Source organism: Phalacrocorax carbo, chromosome 19, assembly GCF_963921805.1.
Source record: "Phalacrocorax carbo chromosome 19, bPhaCar2.1, whole genome shotgun sequence".
NCBI classification, from domain to species: domain Eukaryota; kingdom Metazoa; phylum Chordata; class Aves; order Suliformes; family Phalacrocoracidae; genus Phalacrocorax; species Phalacrocorax carbo.
The window spans coordinates 2,048,040-2,067,242 of NC_087531.1; the positions used below are offsets into that span (position 1 = coordinate 2,048,040).

At 58.0% G+C, this 19,203-nt stretch overlaps 2 protein-coding genes across 2 annotated transcripts; both read left to right on the top strand.

Annotated features, from left to right (window-relative positions):
* Positions 1 to 264: 264 nt before the first annotated feature.
* CERS1 (ceramide synthase 1) lies at positions 265 to 13,905 on the top strand. The gene is made up of 7 exons (XM_064469330.1): positions 265 to 549; positions 8,637 to 8,796; positions 9,319 to 9,499; positions 9,857 to 10,018; positions 10,894 to 11,041; positions 11,631 to 11,779; positions 12,283 to 13,905. Exons 1-7 carry the CDS (start codon positions 328 to 330, stop codon positions 12,323 to 12,325), a joined length of 1,065 nt encoding a protein of 354 aa, XP_064325400.1. The 5' UTR covers positions 265 to 327; the 3' UTR covers positions 12,326 to 13,905.
* A 74-nt stretch (positions 13,906 to 13,979) lies between these two features.
* On the top strand, positions 13,980 to 19,188 carry GDF1 (growth differentiation factor 1). Its single transcript, XM_064469332.1, has 2 exons — positions 13,980 to 14,827; positions 15,919 to 19,188. The coding sequence occupies exons 1-2, from the start codon at positions 14,542 to 14,544 to the stop codon at positions 16,752 to 16,754; spliced, it is 1,122 nt and encodes a 373-aa protein (XP_064325402.1). The 5' UTR covers positions 13,980 to 14,541; the 3' UTR covers positions 16,755 to 19,188.
* Positions 19,189 to 19,203: the final 15 nt, after the last annotated feature.

Here is a 19,203-nt window from a genome sequence, read left to right on the forward strand (position 1 = left end):
GCTGATAGTATATCTATTTTTTTTGGCGTGAGAAGCTGTGATGTAACTTCATTCAGCGCCGATTAACGAGCACCTAATGAGTCGCTGCTCCGCGTTGATTAAGGGGCGCCTAATGAGCTCCTTCCCCGCCTCCCCCCCCCCCACCCCGGGCGCGCAGCCCCGGTGCCGGCGGGGGGCGGCTCCTGCGGCCGAAGGGGCCGGGCCGGGGGCGGCTCTTAGAGCCCGGTAACGGCGGGGAAGGGGGGGGTTAAGTCCCGTCCCGCCCCGTGCGGAGCCTGCGCGGAGCCGGCGGGCCATGGGCGGGCGGCGGTGAGCGGCGGCAGGGCCATGCCGCCCCCCGAGCCCATGCCCGGCTACGGGCAGCTCCTCCGGCGAGGTTACGGGAGCTTGGCGGCGGCCGTGCGGGGCTGCGGGGACTGCGGCTGGGAGCTGGCGCGGCGGAGCTGGGCCGAGAACGCTCACCTGGGCTGGGGCGAGGTGCTGCTGTGCGGGCTCTGCGCCCTGGGATGGACCGCGCTGCGCCGCGCCGCCGCCCGCAGGGTCTTTCGGGTCAGTCCGCGACACCCCCCCACCCCCCGGGAGGGACGGGGGCACCGGGGAGCGGCGGGGCTGCGGGAGGGCTCCCCGGTGCATGGGAGAGCGCCTTCCCCTGGGGCTGCAGGCTGGGGGTGAGGGGGGGGTGGGTTGTTGCATGAGATCCGCCTTCCCCCGCTTTCACCCGGGGCTGCATCCCCGAGGACCGAGCATCCCCGAGGACCGAGCATCCCCGAGGACCGAGCATCCCGGCGCACGGGAGAGCGCTTCCCCCGCCCCCTGTCCCTTAACCGCATCCCGGGAGGGGTTGGGGTGCGCGGGGGGAGTATTTCTTTCCCCGAGGAAGGAGAAGACCACGTTTTTGCATGTCATCCGTGGTTTGCATGAAAGATGTCCTTCCCCGCTCTCCCTCCCCGGCGCGGCGGCGGAGAGGATGGCGTGGGGATCGCTGCAGTGCTGGGCTGACCTCCTTCGCGGCGTGGGGGATGCGAGCAGCCAACCCTCGCAGCCTCCGAACGGGTTTGCTGGCCGTCATCCCCTCCTCGTCAACCCAGTGCTCTGTAAGGGACAGGGCGAGCAGGACGTCCCCGGGAGCGAAGAACGGCTCTGTTGAATTTCTCGCTGTGAAAAGCGTATGTAACGACGTGAGAGCTCCCCCTCCTCCTGATGGCTCAGTCCCAGCAGAGGCGAGTTCTTCCATGCCGCTTTCCGAGGGAGATGCCGTGCGCTTTGCAGTTACGCTGGCCTCGAAAGGCATAAGCGATGGAGGTGCGATGTTTTGGGTCGGGGGATAGTCCTTGGCTCTCAGGGACGCAAAGACGACCCGTTTCTTGCCTACCCATGCGTACGGTGGCACGAGGCCTTGAGTAGCTGGGAGAGCACGCGTGGTTCTTTGCGGCTGCTTGGGCCAGGCCTTGTTCCCTGGGCGCGCTGCTTCCTTCAGAGGCTGCTTCGCCGACTGAAGACGGCTACCTTGCACCCCAGAGTCAGGCTGTCAGGAGTTACTGCTGTCCTCTCTCTGCCCTACCTGCCTTTTAAGTGGCTCCTCCTTTGCTGTTCAGAGTTGTCTTTGCTCCTCTGGTAACGCAAAGTGGATCTTGACCTTGTGCAAGGTTCCAGCCTAGGTCCTCTGGAGCCATTTGAAGCAGCGTGTAGGCAAGGTAACGTGCTGGGTTCTTACGTAGGGCTGAATTTCTCCTTGCTACCTCCACCCTTGTCTGCCCACGGCTACCGATGGGCAGCGTAGAGTGCCTGGGAACGCTGGGACTGGGTTGAACAAGGTTGGAGGTGACCCTAGGTCCGTTGTAACAAATTGGGGTTAATTTTCTATGTGTTCCCGTTTCTCCTTGCGTAAGGCTCGCCTTTACAGAGCCAGCGGCGATCAGAGCGTGAAAAAAGGTCTTCGTGCTGCGGGGTCCCCTCGCTGCCCTCGGAGGGTGCTGGGCAGCTGGGGTGAGTGCGGAGGTATCCTTCCCTCGGAGAAATGGGTCACGCTTGTAATCGCAGAAGAGTGAGGGGGGTTGATCGGAGCCGGTTCTTGCAGCTACGTCTGCATGTCTGACAGCAATGAGATGCTGAGCGAAACCGTGATAGCGTCAGTTTTCTCCCAGCGGAGAGGTGGAAGGGTAGCAGTAGGGAGAGGCAACCTGCTCCCTCTATATTTTTAAAGGATCTGAAGCTTTTCTTTGTTTATTCTGCTGGACTTGCTATTGGGGAAGCTGGAGGTCGTGGCTTACCTCCTAAATACTGCCAGAGGTTTTAGAAATCCGTTTGTATTTTGTGGCCCTGCACAGGCAGCGCTGGAGCGGGGTCGGTCAGGAGGAAAGCCAGGGAGAAAAAAAGGCCTCCTGTTTAACTCTGGGGGAAAACTTCTCCTGTTCTCAGGACCCTGTGCTTCCCAGGGCAGACTCAAAGAGTAGCCTTCCTCGCTTGGGATCTCTCTGTGCTCCCTGCAAGAAGTGAAACGCTCACGGTTATAAAAATGAATCCGCTCACTGTCCCGAGAACACTACCTTCTTGCGTGTTATTTATAAATAATAAATCTTGCTGCTTGGATTGTGATTCTCTGCATCTGAAAAGGAAGTGACTCTTACCACAAGGCTTCGAAGCCTGGAGCGTAAAGTGCACCTTACTTTGCTCTGCCCGTGACCGCTCCTCTGAGAAGCGAGCGCGTTAAAGCCGTACAGCTCTTCCTGTGCTCTCTGCGTGGCCCCGTTTCTATCAGCGGGATGGAGGGGAGGTGGGCTCCCCGCTCTCTTCTAGGACCGCAGCAGCACTTATCCTGCAACACCTTGGTCACAAAAGGTCTCTCAGGTGGGGTGGAGAAGAGGTAAAGGTTGTGCCTGCCATGGGAGGGGTTTGGGTGGGATTTGAACGTGTGGACTTTCACCCGTTACAATGGGTACGTTAGGTGTGGTTTTCCCATTGTCCTTAGAGCAAAGAGACTTTTTGGCCTGTTGCCTCTTCACGGAATCCTCACTTGGTGCAAATATGGACAGGAGTTGTTTTGGCGAAGGAAAGATCCCCCTTAGCTGAGCAAGTGTGGATTGCTAGGTAGGGAAAGACCCCCAACGCCAGCTCTACTGGAGGCACGGGCCTCCCTGCAAAGGCCTGAGGGACGTATCCTTCCTCTCGGGCCTGGCCTGAGAGCCTCTGCTCTCTGTCCCGTTGACTTCTGAGTGCGCAAACTTGAATGATGCTCAGGGCGCCTCTGATTGTAGGAGCTCGCTGCAGCTGCAGACCACCTTCAGAAAGGAAGACTGAACTGGGTCTAGGCAAGCCTTCCCACCCCTCGAAGCCTCCTCGGTTTGCGTGCCCCGTCCTCCTGCCTCAGCCAGTGTCTGAGCTCCATCGGTCTCCGAAAGCCGCCGTCCTTGGCGTGTCCCCTGCGTGGAGAGTGGCTGGAGCCAGGCTCTGAGGAGTTTGATTAAAAAGCAGCAACCTGAGCATCCCTGCATTAGTTAAACATCCTGGAGGGCAGCTGAGCCCAGCAGTGCCGAGGCCAAGCGCCGTTGGATTAGCACCAGGCAACTCCGCTGGCGAAAGGCTCGGGGAAGCGCCTGGAGCTCAGCAAGCCTGTGCGGGCAGCCTCCCTTTCCCAAGCAGGTCTTGAGAGGTGCAGCAAGCTCGAATAGATAAAACTAAGAGCACGCCTGGATTCACGCACAAGGATGATCCAGGATAGCTGTGGCAAGCCTAGGCAGGCACTTGCAGCCCTAAACTACCCTGAGCCACCTTTGCTGCTGGGAGTTAAAAAGTCCCTGAAGTCAGCCAAGTGTAAGTCCAGAAGTGAGCAAAATCCATGCTGTATTAAAAGCCACCTCTGAATCTGGTGATGTTCATCAGGTATCGCCTCCGTCCTTAACGGCTGCCCGCCTTTTCTCTGCAGTGGGTAAATGCTTTCCATTTTTGGCCCGGACGCCAGTCGGCTCGCTCTCTTAGTGGTGTTGAAATTTGTAGGACCTTGTAGTGTCCTCTGCAAGGAAAAGTGTTGTCTAAATTGAAAAATGTGCTCTGGAAAGCAGGGTTTGTAGGCGAGCGATACAGTCTAGCCCCAGGAAGGATGTGGAAGCTGGAAAGCAAGGATCCCTATTTATCCCTTCCAGTGATTTATGCAACTTTTCTCCACCTCACAGTATTTTCAAGACTTGTTTTTCCAAGCCCCAGCACTGGCTGTGTGGCTTGAGGGGGGAATTATCGCTGTCCCCAAAACCTGCCACCCAACACCACGGTCTCTGCTGAGAGCAGAGGACACCGACGGAGCCCGGGGGTGGGAGAAGGCTCTGCCGCGCTGCCGTTTCCTCGTCCCGCTGCGCTCTGCCCGCTGTTTGATGCGCAAACCCTGAAGACTCAAGGGGAGAAAGCCACAACAATGGGTCTTTTCTTCACCCCGGGGAATGAAGCTGGGCTGCTGCGTCTCGGCGCGGGGGCTGCTCTCCCTGTGCCGCTGTGTCAGCAGTCAGGCACGAGGCGGTTATTCAGCCCCCACAGCGCCCTGTGGGCAGCTGTGTCTTGTCTTCAAAGAGTGTCATCTATTGCTTTTCTCTCTTAGGGGCAAATTTTACTGCTTGCAGAGGAACCGAGGAAGAAATAACGTCTGTTGGTTTGTTGCTGTTGTCACAGTGCCTTTTCCTACATGTTTATCTGGAAAGTGTTGTCCAGAGCCTAGCGCAGCTTCCCGGCGCCTTCGCTGCTGTGCAGGCAGAGAAACTGAGGCACTGAGCAGCTCGTGGCTCCATCCCTACACTGGGCAGCGAGAGCTGTGCCGTGCTTGGTTCGTTCCCCTTTCCTAGCGGGGTGACAGCCACTGCCCTTGGGGCCACAGGCTCCAGGAGATTCATTTCTTTGAGTTCAGAGAACAGTGATGTTTTACTGGGTCTTTCCTTCTGCAGGCTCTGTGCCCCATCCCTGGTGTGGCAGGGGGTGGCGGCTGGTCCGGGAGCAGCATCCAGGCAGCGTTCAGAGGGGATGTAGTCCCTTGGAGGGGCAAGGCACCATCGCAGCTCGGAGAAGCAGCACACCGGGCTGCGGGGAGCTGTGCCATGGCTGCGGAAGGGGCAGTAGCTGTTGGTTGTGGCCAGGTTTTGAATTGGAGCTCTGCTTGCTCATCATTATCATCTGCATTGAGTAAAAGCTGATGTAAAGCTGCCAGTTCCCTGGGCTGAGGATGCTTCGTGCCAGCCATTCCTTTGTGTTCCTCTGGGGAACTCGTTGTGCCCAGAAGCCAGACACAGCATGGCTGGGGTTTGGCCAAGCCGTCGTCTCTAGGCTGGGGAGGTGGCAGAGGCGATGGGGGCGGTCTGGGGGATACAATTCCTCTGTAACAAGCCTCAATTCATCACCCATCACTGCAAGCCTGCCAGGTTGCTGGAAGGATTCTGTGCTGCTGCTTTAGCTGGTTGTAGGTTTAAGGGGACTGGCTGCTTTCCTCTAGTGCCAGGGGCTGTAAAAAGGGAGAGAGCATGTGTTTGCTTTTTGCTACGAGTATTTTTTTGACACTTCAGCAGAGCTGTGGGCAGCGACAGTTTCCATTTGGTTTCTCTTTCCAGCTTCAAACCGCTCTCGCAGCGTGCTCTCGCCCACCGCTTTGCTCCTTCCCTCCCCCCAGGTTGTGCGGGGCGGTGCTGCGGGGGAACAGTCACGTCCCTCGACCAGTTAATTTTACAAGTGAATCAGAAGATGCCTGTGAACGTTTGTGTGGGGGTAACGAGGAGGAGGGGGGAGGAAGAGCCGGTTGCCCTTTAAGCGAAGCCCCATTACATCACTTGCCACAAGAGCCTTGGGCTCTTTTAGCTGCAGCCAGATCCGCTGTTCCCGTCACCCTTAGCAACAGGCATCTCTGCACCGTTGCCATGGGAACGGCAGCCGGGTAGCGGGAGGACAATCCCCCACCTTTGAGCATCTCCCACCCCCAGGGAGAGGGCAGATGCGCCTCCCGCCTGCTGTGGGTTCCTCTGCGTCTCCTTGGCTTGCGCTTCCCTGTGCCAGCGGCCCAGGTTTTGGCAGGGCCTCTCCGGCGACTTTAATGTGTCCCCCTTGTCCCCTGTGTGGGTCAGTGTTCTGGGAGATGCTGGTCCTCTTCCCATCCTTCCCCGTGCCTGCTTCCGAGCCAGCTCCGCTTCTGCAGTGCTCGGGGTACAGCCTGAGATGCTCTGTGGCTATTTAAGGGAGGAGGAGGGCTCTCTGCAGGACTTGTCATTAACTATATACGCAGCGAGGGCTAAAACCTCTCTGAGCATTAGCCACCTCAAGCTGGAGCAGAGCAGTCCTTCCCTGGGTTTTGCTTTTGCTCCAGACTGGGAGCTGCTGCCGTGCCTGCAGTGGGCTGTTCAGGCCGTGCCTGCAGGCTCACGGTAGCGATTTATTGCGCCGCTGCCATCTCTGCCGAGGGTCCGAGAGTCCATAAAACGCCGGTTGTCTCACTAGCGTGTGCCTGCCCCGGGGGTGTTGGTCCTTGTCATCAGCTCTGCCTGCCTGGGGTAGAAACACGGTGTCCTTCCCCCTTCGCAGGCAGGGAACTGAGGAGCAGAGAAGCAGCGAAATGGCTTGGCTGGCAATCGGCTGCAGGGCTGCAACAGGGATTTGAGGCTGAGCTCAGCATCCTAAATTCAGCCCCAGCTGAGGAGGGCAGGAGTGGCAGGGGCTCTGCAGCTCGCTGTCATGGTAGTGTGATGAGCTGTCCCCATTTCTGAGCTGCTTCTGTGCTCCACTGTATGGAGACACAAATAATTCATGCTTTCTGGGCTCAGGACTTTCTGTCTCTGCATTATTTATTCACCCTTCAAGCTTCCTCCTCTTTTTCCTGCCGTGGCTCCTGTTGGAAGGAGCCTTGGCAGCAGCGTGTTCCTGGTCTCAATGAGGACGGCCGTGCTCTGAATGCGAGAGGCGTAAGGGGAGGCCAGAGCTGAGCCTCTCTAGCTGGAGGGGATACGGACCACTTGACAGAGCTTTGTGGGGTTGGTGCTTCCAGGTCGGACCAGCACTGGGAAATTCAGAGCTTGGGACAAAGCAGGGACCATGCTTGGAGTGGAGTCCTTTGAAAAATCTGATGCGGAGAGGGGCTAAAGCCAGACCAGCCACTGCCTGGGGACAGCTGGGGCCTTAATATAGCCTTTGAGCATCGAGGAGCTGAGTGCTGGCTGCAGAAAGTGCTGACCCTGGGGCAGGGTACGGTTGCTCTGCAGGCATTTTGTTTTCATCTCGAGCTTATCTGGTCTCTCCCTGGAGAGCTCTCAGCCGGGGGGCCTTTGGGCGTTATCTGTGTTTCAGGCAGTGATGATTCCCTCTGGACCTTGAGCAACACTCCTCTGTGTTGACTGCTCCCCTGCAGCCACAGCCAGGGGCCGCGGAGGTTGGCGGGGCTGATATGGCTCTGTCACTCTCATGACGAGAAGCAGAAATGGTGCCTGGCGTTGCTCAGCTGCCACGGAGGGAAATATCCACGCCTGGAGCCCTGGCCGAGCTAAGGGCACGCTCGGCGCGCAGCATCGCTCGCTCTCCGGCACATGGTCTAACATGAAGGGTAGCTTCAGCTGCTCCGATATACTCCTGGGGAGCTGAGGCTGTTTATCGCTGGGGCTTTGCTTGTCCTGTGATGTCCAAGTTGTCCCTGGCCTCGGCGTCCCAGCTCTTGCACTGTTGCAGAGCGCGAGTGTCGGGAGAGCTGGGTCGTACCCATCGTCCTCGAGAGCGCGGGGAGCTCAGGGTGAGAAAGTTTCGTTCTGAATAGTGCGAGCAATCTGCAGAGCTGCTCGTCCTTCCTTCCCTCGCTTTGGCCATATTTGGGGACGCTTTGCCTCCTATATCTGAGTCCCGACCAGTGGGAGGGGTGCTGCAAACCACACGGGGAGAAAACCACCTGCGTTTCAGCACTGGTCAGCTGGAAAAGCTGCTGGGATTGTGGGTGAGCATGGCTAGGTGTGAGAGAGCAAGAGGACCCCGTGCCCCGGCCTTTAGTGACTGGTGACCTGCAAAGCTGGCCCCCTCCCACGCTGGCTGCACACGCAGGGGAGTCTTGTGCCGTGCCGGCTGGGGGGCAGTGGCGGCGGCTGTGTGTTTAGGACTCTGCAAAGCCTTTGCTTCCTCAGCTGAAAGGCTCTTTCTGGGAGCTGGCAGTGCTGCAAGGACCGTATGCGCAGGATAGTATTGTTACAGCTTCCTCTTCTGGGTCTCCTTGTGCAGATAGGACTTGATTTTTATTTTATTAGTTATTGACTCTGTTCTGCAAAAGCTAGCTGTGGTCAGCCCTGCTCCTGGAGCGAGGGGGATGGAGTGGTGCCCAGACCATGGGACGCATGCCCTGAGCTTCCGCCTTCTCTGCGAGGCTCTGCTTTTGCAGCTCTCCGGGGTGGCTAAGGCTGAGCAGAAGGGTCTCTAGCCTCATGTTTTTCCCTGCTTCAGTCTCTCTCTAGACCCTCTCTGACCTCCGTATTCATGTTGTAAAGAAGACCAGGAAAATGGGGTTCCTGCCCCTGGTTTTGCCCTGTCTGGTAGCGCACAGCACGCACGCTCGAGTCTCTTGGAGATGTGGTGGGCTCTGCCCTGGGCTCCCCAGGGCCTGTCGTTTTGCCCTGTGTGACTACACTTCTCCCCTCTTGTTGCAGCCCTTCGGGGAGTGGTGCAAACTGCAGCCGAAAGATGCTGCCAAGATGCCTGAGAGTGCCTGGAAGCTGCTTTTCTACACGTTATCCTGGTCGTATGGCATCTACCTGCTCTTCTTCACCGACTACCCCTTCTTCTATGACCCACCATCTGTCTTTTACGGTACAGTAGGAACCAGGGAGAAGCGGGTACGGATTAGGATGCCCAGGTTCATAGGCCGTCTGGGTTGAACAAGGGAACGGGAGTTGGGGTGAACGGAAGAGAGGACTAAACCCCTAAATTGCCTCTTCTGTGATGCTGTGGGTACAGAAAGGGCACAGCAGGCTGTCTCCGTTCATTTCGTTACAGAGAGAGTCACCTAGTGGCTATTGCAGACAGCAGGGGCTGGGACATGGCAGCTACGGAGGGGAACGGGCTCGTAGTTAAAGCAGGGGAGAAGTCAGTCAAGGTTTCTCCCTTGGATCTAGGAGAGGGCATGGGTCTAATGCCAAAGGCAGAGTTTGGGAGCCAGGATACCTGGGTTCTCTTCCAGCCTTTGCCTCCTTTGCAGCTGTGAGGTCCTGAATGGGAGGACCTGAGCATGGTGAAGTGCCGGGGCTGCTTGGGGCAGTGCTCTTTGCACTCCTGTCTCTCTGCTGCTGACGGAGGCTCTGGGTTCACCCGGCTGTCTTTGTCCCACCCCAGACTGGAAGAAGGGCATGGACGTGCCCACGGACATCGCCATCGCCTACCTGTTGCAGTGCAGCTTCTACGGGCACTCCATCTATGCCACCGCCTACATGGACACGTGGCGCAAGGACTCGGTGGTCATGCTTCTGCACCACGTCGTCACGCTGACCCTCATAGCCTTCTCCTATGCTTTCAGGTGAGGTCCCTGGCTGGGACACTGCCCCGCTGCAGTGTGCCCGGGCCAGCCTTGGGCAGCTGTGCAGCAAAAGCTGCGGCCTTGCTGTGCTCACGGGCACGTAGCAGGAGGACTCGTGCTGGATTGGTGTGGATTCTGCCTGCCTCTGTGCTATCGCAGCAATCCCAGCCCTCGCGAGCCATTGCACGGTGCCAGACCCTCCCTGCAGCACGGTGCTATGCTGTGCCGTGCCAGGTCTGGCTGGCTGGATTACTGAGGGAGTCTGGCTGCTCCTGGCGTGATGGACTGCGGGTGCTGGGTGCTAACATCAACCCACCGCCCCACACATCTCCCTCCCTGCTCCCCTTTTTCCTACAGGTACCACAACGTGGGCATCCTTGTGCTTTTCCTGCACGACGTCAATGACGTGCAGCTGGAATTCACCAAGCTCAACGTCTACTTCAAGCACCGGGGGGGAGTCTATCATCGCCTCAACGACGTCATCTCCAACATCGGCTGCCTCACCTTCAGCGTCAGCTGGTGAGTTTGCCTGCCTGATCCCACTTCCAACCCTCCTTGCCAGCTTTTGCAATCCCCTCCCCGGTGCCTCGGGGTACGGGCGGCTGGGTTTGTGCCCATGGGAACAAGCCCTTTCAAAAACGGCTTGGGAAGAGGCTCCCTGCAGAGCCTGACCCCATGCTGGGCTTGGAATCCTTCTGTAGTCACTTTGCCGTCTGTCACCACAGAAGTGCCTGTGAAATCTCGCTTGCAGCATGACAAATGACCCCAGGGGAGGAGGACCTGTTTCCATTTTCCCACTCACTTGGTTTTAGCAGTAAGAAACACTTTTGCAAGAAGAAAACAGGAGGTAGGGCTGTCCCAGATTCCAGCCTTGCTATTCCTCTTGGGGCAAGGCGGGAGGAAAAAAAAAAAGATGAAGACTAGAGACTGGTAAATTGCAGGTTGTCACTCCTCATTTGTCCCTTTGTCTCCCTCCTTCTCTGTGGGCTGCTCTGAAAAGCAGGGGTGGCAACAAGAGCCCTCAATTTGAGGGGGGGAGAGCAGTGAAGGCTTTTAGTGATAAACTAGGGAAGCGCAGGACTAAGAAAACCCTCCAGCTATATTCCCCTCCTGTCCCCCGCCCTGCTGAGATAATCTGCAGTGTAGACCTACCCTGAGAAAGCCCTTTCTCTGCCCTGCCTCTGGTGCCAAGCCTCTTCTGCAGACAGAAATTGTATTCTCCCTTCACTAGCTGCCCTTTCCCAGGGTCTGTGTGAAGTCCTGTCTAGAGCCAGACCTGTAAACCCAAGCCAGATGCCAAGAGCAGGAACTGCAAGGGGAGCTGGCGGGGGCTGCTGGGAGGCAGAAGGTTGTGCTGGGCCATTAAACCCACCCTGCTCCCTCTGCCCTGGCAGGTTCTGGTTCCGTCTCTACTGGTTTCCCCTCAAGGTGCTCTACGCCACTTGCTACTCCAGCCTCCAGTCGGTCCCTAATATCCCCTTCTACTTCTTCTTCAATGCTCTGCTCCTCGTCCTCACTCTGATGAACATCTACTGGTTTCTGGTGAGTAGGGGGAGCTCAGCAACCCCTACGCTAGCTTCTCCCTCTTCTGCTGCTCCTGCATCGTCCCGGGGGCAGCTGAGGGGACCGCAGGGATCAGGGAGGCTTCGGAGGACCCGGGGGGGGGCTGGGATGGGAAGAGGGAAACACATGTCAGTGCCCGGGGGGGGCTCCTCTGCGCTGGAATTCAGACTGTCTCGCAGCCCCCGGATCCGTGGGGAGGGAGCGATAACAGCAGTTGCGGCAGGCTGGAACTTGATATGGGTGTAAATGCTCTGGCATCCCCTGAAGCTTTGGTGGGGGGTGGTGAAAAGGGTGGACTTGGAGGGCTCACGCCAGCAAGCTCAACCCTGGGCAGCATCCAAGTTCATCGTCCCCTGGGGATTAAATCAGTTGAGGGTAGTTGCAGGAGCGCTGCAGCAGGTCATCAGCCGCGTCGCAGGGCTTTGGCCATCCCAGAGAGACCTGCCCTGCCCTTCTCGGGGTTGAGGACAGCGGAGAAAGGTCCCACTTAGCAAATGGGGGTGCGGAGGTTGGGTCGAGCAGCTCTGAGCCTCGGGGTTTGTGGCTGACGGTGTCTCTCCTCCCGCAGTACATCGTCCTGTTTGTGGCCAAGGTGCTGATGGGGCAGATGCAAGAGGTGAACGACGTGCGTGAGTACGACGTGGAGGACAGCAAGAAAACCACAACGGCCAAGAAGAAAGAGGCTGGACTCCAGCTGCCCAATGCTCTGAAAGAAGGGTATGTGGGCAGCGGGGGGATTACACACGTGCACAGCATCTGCTCGGGGAAGGGGTGCTGGCCCACCTCCCAGGGCTCTGGAGCCACTGTCAAAGGGTTCACCACTGAGCTGGAAAACAGAAGAGCAGCAGGATGCCTTGATACTGAATATAAAACACTGCTGCAGGCATCAGGAAGGACGTTGTCTCTCCGTGCCTAGGCACTGTGGCGTGTCCGTCCATCTTTCTGTCCCGTGAATCCTCACCTGCCCCTTCCCCTGCTCACCCTGTAGGACCGGCTATTTGCTTGAGGCTGTTCTCTCTGAGCAGCATCTGCGCTTCATGTGGTGAGCACAAAGCCTGGCCAGATGCTGGATCCCCCAGAGCAGGTCTGGCTGAGCAGGGACAAATTGTCTGCCTGGGCCTGTCAAGGCAGGCCTGAGCTCAGTAGTGATCTGTGAAAGTAAGAGAGGGGGAGTCTGTGCAGAGACCAAGGCTCACCGTCTGCTGTGCTCTCTTTCACAGGATGCACCTGAAGAACGGACTTGTAAAAGACAAGCGGTTGTAAGGGAAGCGTGGCTGCTGCAGCCTGGCTGCATCCGGGGACTGACCCGGGACCCTACACTCAAACCCAGCAAATGAAAGGCACAAGGAGAACTTCATCCCCGATACCCCTTCATCCCCTGCCCGGCGCCGGGGAGGAGATGCCACTGACAGGATCAGGCCCCCCCCCACCCCCGGGGCTTGCCTGTGACCAGGCTTCACCTGATGCTGATGTGTTTTCTGTAACCAGTCCGTGCTGGTTCAGTTGAGAGGCTGGTGGCTTTGCTGGTCCAGGTAGGATTTGGAGCTGGCTTTAGGTCCCCTGGTGTTTCTTCTGTCACGCCATCCCTCGGCTATTTCTCAGACCCATTGCAATTTCCCCTGTCTTTATCTTTGGACCCTCCCGCCAACCATTCCTCAGCAGCCCTGGAAGGGTCCTCTGACCCAGCATCAAACTGGGGAGGGAAACGACCTCTCCTCCGTCGGCATCGCTCTCCCAGGCAAAGGGAGCCCAAAGCCAGCTCTTCTCTAGCTGCCAAGCAGGGACTGGAGAGGTGATGCAGCGCACCTCTGAGCCTTCCCCCTCGGGAGGGGTCACCAATACGGAGCTGCCCACGTGTATCTGGACGTACAGCACAGTTCCCATGAGCAGGTCTGCCTGGAAACCCAGCCCTGGAGCATCATCCCAGCCTCCTGTCCTGCTGGATGAGGGCCAGGAGATTTAATTTGCTTAAAAAGCCAATGTAAGTCTTACAGTTGCTTAAAAAGCCAGTCCTAGTCCTGCAGGGTCCCCTGATGAGGCATCTCTAGACTCTCACCCAGTAATGTCTGCTTGCTTGAGCGAAGAACAAATAGTTTCTCCTCCCAGTGTTGGTTTTCCAGGCAGCCCCAGCCCCGAGCCTTGCCGGGTCCCCGAGGCCGGGCTCTATGCCCTTGTGCCCGGTGGGTTTTACAGCCCCTCAGACCAAGAGTGTCCCTTTGCTCTCCCCTCGGGGGCCAGGACCCTCGGCTCCCATGTGCTCCCTCCTGGGCAGGGACAACAGGCAGTGGAGGGGGATCCAGGGCATTAACCCCAGGTATCAGAGGGTGGTTAATTGTGGTTTTTTTAGGTTCTTTTTTTTTCTTTTTCTCCTTGTTTTTGGTCTGTCGTATCGATCCAACTCCAGGCTCATTGTGTGAGCCACAGGGAAAGTTCCTCGGTAAACAGAAAGCAGAATGTGGCTTGGGCTGATGGAAACTGCCCCAAGCTGTGGCAGGATCCGTCCCCTTCTCGCTCGCCATCGCCTAGCAGGGTTTTGGAGGGGAGCGTCTCGGTGCTTTAGTTCCTTGCCTTTCAAGCAGGATTTGCAGGAAGGAGGAAACGAAGGGAACCGATATCCCAGGCCTCTCTTCTGCTCCCTCATAGCAGCGCTGGGGCGGCGCCGGTGCCGAGCTGGGGTAACAGTGATACCTAGTCAGTGCATAAACTGAGCTTTATGGTACCGGCTTGCCCAGGCTTCAACATTTAGCTGGATAACTCGTCGGCCAGCGTTGTCTGTGTGTATAACATCAGGTGTGCTGCCTGCAGTTCTGCTGTGGGGGCTAGAAAGGGGCTGTGCAAGTGGGGAGGCCCCGGGGGTCCCTCTGCCTGGCTGCGGCAGGGACCCCGTGCCGGGGGTGGGTGCTGGGGGTGGGTGCTGGTGGCTTTCCGTGCTGGCCCTGGGGCTGCGTGTCGCGTGGGCAGGGCGGTGTGTGCGGCAGGGGAGCTGAAGCGAGAGTTTGGCGTGCTGGAGGTTGGCGGCCTTAAGAGAAAAGTGTTGGACTGGGGAAAAAAAAAAAAACTGATTTGGGAGGAGGCAGCAAGAGGAGACCCTGATCTGCATCTTCCCCGGATCTGGGTGGGATGTCTGCAGCGGATGGGAGCAGATGGACTTGCTGGCAGCTTTGTATGGGGAAAAACAGCCTCTTTGCTGCCACCAAGGACTTTGTGTTGGACCTCGATGGCGTGGAGATGTGGGAGAGATGGTAGGAGCTCTGAGGGAGGAGGGCAGCTGCCCCCCTGCCATGCAGCCTCAAAGGGTTAACAGGTCCCAGGGAGCCTGGAGGGACCATTCACACCCTCTGCCCAGTCCTGGGAATCCCCCAGTGCTAATTGAGCACTAAGCAGATCAAAGGCTCCAATCAGGCAATCAACACCCCCCTGGCCCGTCTTCAGGTCCCCAGCCCCGGCTGCTCTTTGTCTGCGGGAAGGAGAGCAGGGCAATGTGGCTTCTCCCCACGCACGCCAGCTTCAGAGCCGGCCTTGCCTGGGCTCTCGTCAGCGTGGTTCTGGGGATGGAGTTAAGTTTGCAGGAAAGTTTGCTTTTAAAATCCTTGGGTTTGAGCACCAAACCCAGCCCGAAAAACCCCATTCCTGTGCCATCTGTGCTCTGGAGGATCTTCCAGAAGAGAAAGATGCTGCCTTCTGCAAACAAAGACCTGGCGGATGCTTGTAGGGTGGAGGAATTCAACGTCCCTGGGAATATCATCCGCGTCTTTGCTGACCAAGGTACAGAAATGCTGTGGTTTGGGTCCTGCCTTTTGGAAGCCTTCCCCGATCTCTGGGCTGGGAGACTTTGCTCCAGTCCTTCCTTTTCTGTCTCTGGGTGTAGGTAGGAGAGGCTGGAGGCGTTCAGGGCAGTGGGCAGAATCGGTCTCCAGGTGGAATCACTGCTGTGTAAACTCTGGTCCCTCTGGATGTTGTAGATAATTATTTACAGTCTAGAAATGAGTCTGTAGACGAGGCAGCGGGTGAGGGTGTGGAGCTGCGCAAGGCTCTGTCCTGGAGTCGCCTGATGCAGTCCGGAGGTGCTGGTTTGACCCCAGGTGACTGGCCTGACCTGGCCCATTGGGTTCGTGGCGGTGGAGGTGACTCCTCGCCTGGGCAGCGGTAACAGGCTGTGGGTGCAGCGGGTGGGACCAGCACCCAGCTTTGGGCGGGGGCGGGATGCCTGGCCATTTGCCTGTGTCCCCCCCCCACCCCTTTTTCTCCTCATGGCTCTGGCTGACCCTGTGGCACGTCTGGCTGCTTCAGCCTGTGGCCTCTCTGAGCCGTTCTCAGTTACATGGGGACTGTTTGCTCGGTGTCCTCTAGGTCTCAGGACACCACGGAGCTCACTTCTCTTGTGGCTCCAGGTTTCCAGTGGAAACCTCGGGCTGGCTAAAACAGGCAGCTTACCAGCTCCTAAAATTTGCTGCTATTTGCCCTTCTTTCCCTCCATCCCAAACAGCCGGCACCCACAACAACCCCCCTGTGCTGGGGGGGGGGGGGGGGGAGATATTTACAACTGGGGCAAAATAACGCCCCAAGATGTTAAGTAGCATCTACAGGAGATGTTGGAACGGCTGTAGCATCCCGGTGCCGCAGGCTGGAGCCCAGGCTAGCATTTGCACCTCCAGACCTTTCTGAATGCCATGCTGTCGGGCTGATAGCCTTGTCATCGACCCAGCGACCGCAGGCGCGCTTGGCTGCCCGCCTCTCTCAGCCCCAGCTCCCTCTTGCTGCGCAGCCAAGAGCTTAAATTGAAGCACGGGGAGGCTGATCCTGCTCGGCGTAACAGGGTTCAATCACCACCACCTCTATTTCTCCTTCTTTGTCAGGCCACTTCATTCATAACGGGCAGCCCCAGAGGTTGCTGTGCCTGCAGAAGCGTCTGTACTTTAACCTCTCCGTGCTGGAGGAGGGCGAGCACTTGACGATGGCTCAGCTAGAGATCAAATTCAGCCACAACTCCTACCACACCTCCAGCCAGGGGCAGGTTTTTGAGCTGAGGCTTTACCAAACCTCGCAGATGTCTCTACGGGGGATGCCCACCCCCGAGAACAGCCGAAAGCTGCTGGTGGAGCAATCCTTCGCCCAGCTGCACAAGTCTCTTCTCTTCAACCTGAGCGGGGTGGCGAAGGACTGGAGACTGTACAGCAGGAATCTGGGCTTAATCCTGGAGATCTCGGTGAGCGGCGGCGATGGTGCAGCATCCCTGACGCACGGGGGGCTGCAGAGCCTCTGTGCCAGCATCAACTCCTTCCTGGACACCTCTCTCCTGGTGGTGACCCTCAGCCAGCAGCAGTGCAAGGCTTCCAGGAGGAGGAGAAGTGCTCACTACGCCCCCGTCACTCCGAGCAACCTCTGCAAGCCCAGGCGCCTGTACATCAGCTTCAGCGACGTCGGCTGGGAGAACTGGATCATCGCCCCGCAGGGCTACATGGCTAATTACTGCCTGGGCGAGTGCCCCTTTCCCCTGACAGCGGAGCTGAACAGCACCAACCACGCCATCCTCCAAACCATGGTGCACTCGCTGGACCCGGAGGGGACCCCCCAGCCCTGCTGCGTCCCCGTCAGGCTCTCCCCCATCTCCATCCTCTACTACGATAACAACGACAACGTGGTGCTGAGGCACTACGAGGACATGGTGGTGGATGAGTGTGGCTGCCGGTAGCGGAGCGGCTGGGGTCCTGGGGTGACATGGGGTCCTGGCTGAAGCGAGGAATGAGTGATGGAATAAATCTGTGTGTGTTAAATCCCCTCTGTGCTGGTGTTCAGGGAGTTTCCCAGTTGGGGCAATGAGTGTCAGAGCTCCCCTTCCCCAAGTGCAGCCAGGGCCAAGGTCTGGCACCAAGGGAATGTTACTGGAGTTGTGATTTAGTAACAGCTGGTGCTCGGCCCTCCACGCAGCCACCAGCCTCGGATGGGATTATGATCAAGGCTGGTGCTGGTTATTCCAGTCCCCACGGGCGATGGTGGCACCAGGCTGTGAATCCCAGACCCCTCGTGTGCTTGCCTGAGCTGCTGCGGGTGCCAGCACCTGCTCAGCTCGCGCTTTTCGGCTAAACCCTGCAGCTTGCTTAGTGTGTAAAGAAACTTGTTTGGGTGAAATAACGCTGCCGGGGGGCCGGGCTGGGCTGCAGCACGGGCGGGCCGGGAGGAGGCGAGGCGGCGGCTCCCCGGTCCCGCTGCAGGGAGAGGTATGGTGTCACAGCACGAGCTGCGTCGCTGCGTGACTGAATCCCTCCCTGCAGCGGTGGCAGAGCCTGGAGGAGCGCGGGGTTCTCGGTTCCTCCGGGAACTCGGGCCTGAGCTGGTTTCCTGGCGGGTTCGGAGGTACAGCGGCTTTGTCTGAACCAGCCCGTGGGTTCTGCGGGGAGGATGTTTTTGGCTGAGGAAAGCAAGGGTGAAGAGGGGCTGTGGTGCCCCACTGCAGCGGTGGGCACGGGGTCTGTTGGTGTTGGTCTGTTCCCTCCCAGCCCTGCTGTGAGTCAGTATTTAATTTACCTCATTTGCAAACCGATGAGACCAGCGTGGTGCGTCCCGTGGCCGTTCCCCACCTCCCCGGCGGCCGCAGGCCCAGCCCGACCTGCAGCCGAGCATCAGGCAAGGGCAGCTCCGCACGGCGCAGCGCCAATACAGCCCTGCTACGGCAGGCGCCACGGTCGCGTGGCTGTGCGATTTAGGCTTAGTTTAGTTTAATTTGTTGGGTTTTTTTTTGGTTTCTTTGTTTTTTCCCTCGTTGGCTGTGGTACCCAGCCCTTGCAGCGGCACAGCCGAGCGCTCTCAGGGCTGCAGGAGGTTTTTACCGCCTGGGCGCAGCGGCCAGGCCCATCTCGGTGCCGGCCGGTGTCCAACGGCTGCCACAGCCGCGCGTGGGCCCCTCCGCTGGGGTTTAGCACCAGCCCTTCCCCCTGCGGCTTTCCTGACACCCCCGCGGCTTATTTTTGGGGCAAGGGGGTAGAACTGAAAAGGAATCCATGTTAGACTTGACCTTTTCGTGTGCTTTCTCTTTTTTTAAAAATGTGAATCTCACCCCATAGCAGAGATTATTCTGGTTTTTTTGTACCGATGTTGTATTGTCTCCAAGGTCTGATGAAGCGGGGGCCAAGCTAAGCTAGGCCTTCTCCCTCCAGGGAAGCACTGAAGGTTTAACCACTGTTGGGTTTGCAGAGGAAATGTCTTCCTGGCCCCTGTGACAGTGATTTGCTAACGTCCCTCACCTGTGTAGCTGAAGCCCAAGCTAGGAGTAGCCCCCGTACTTTAGCTGTGTGGTGCACTAACGTTCTCACATCCAAACGTGTTTCTTGGCAGCGCCGTGGACTTGCCGAGAGCTCCGGGGCCCGTCGGCCCTGCTTTACTGCAGCAGCTGAACAAGAGCTATGCTGAAACCCATTTCAAGCACTTAAATGTTTTAAGGGCTTAGAGTAGGACTTAACTGAAGCAAGCAGGAGCCCTTTCTTTCCAGTTTAAGACAGGCAGGACTAAGAAAACATTTAAGTAACATTTAAGTATTAGTTGTTTGTGCCTGTGCTGCAGGAGACGAAGGGGTGACTGCGTACCTGCCTCTCGTGTGCCGCAGGGTGACTGTCCCCCTCTGGGCCCCCCTCCAAGCACCAACAGGATGCGGGTTACAGCAGCGACCAGAGAGCGAGCCTGGGAGTAGCTGTAAGAAGCTTAGACACAGGGTGGTGCTAAGACCAGGCCTAAACACTGGCACCGTGTTGCAGTAGATGCTGAGCCGCTCCTGGGCCAGCCCCAGCTGCCTCAGGCTGAGCTTTGCCAAACACGCACCTGAAACACAGGAAAACGCCACATTCACATTTACTGCGGCACAGGGGCAGCAGGAGGGGGATATTCCAGGCAGGACTGGTCACCTCTAGAGCCAGCCTTAACTCTGGCAGCTCCCCCCTGCACCCCGGGCCCAAACTGCCACCGGGGGCTCAGCATCGTCCCCTCTGAGCCAGAGGAGGGAAGGGGGGAGGGTATTTAACAGAGCTGTCACAGTTCATTTGCTCACCCATGTACGCTATGCACTCCCCCCCCCCCCCTTTTGTACTAGTCTGTGTTTAAACAAAGTAATAAACTTGGAAGTTTATACAATCAGACTAAGCTTTAATGAA

Coding starts and splice junctions, on each gene's coding strand:
- CERS1 (XM_064469330.1), top strand. CDS start 328: ATGCCGCCCCCCGAGCCCATGCCCGGCTACGGGCAGCTCCTCCGGCGA. Junction 8,797..9,318: donor CCCACCATCTGTCTTTTACG/GTACAGTAGGAA, acceptor GTCCCACCCCAG/ACTGGAAGAAGGGCATGGAC. Junction 10,019..10,893: donor CTCACCTTCAGCGTCAGCTG/GTGAGTTTGCCT, acceptor CTGCCCTGGCAG/GTTCTGGTTCCGTCTCTACT.
- GDF1 (XM_064469332.1), top strand. CDS start 14,542: ATGTGGCTTCTCCCCACGCACGCCAGCTTCAGAGCCGGCCTTGCCTGG. Junction 14,828..15,918: donor CCGCGTCTTTGCTGACCAAG/GTACAGAAATGC, acceptor CTTCTTTGTCAG/GCCACTTCATTCATAACGGG.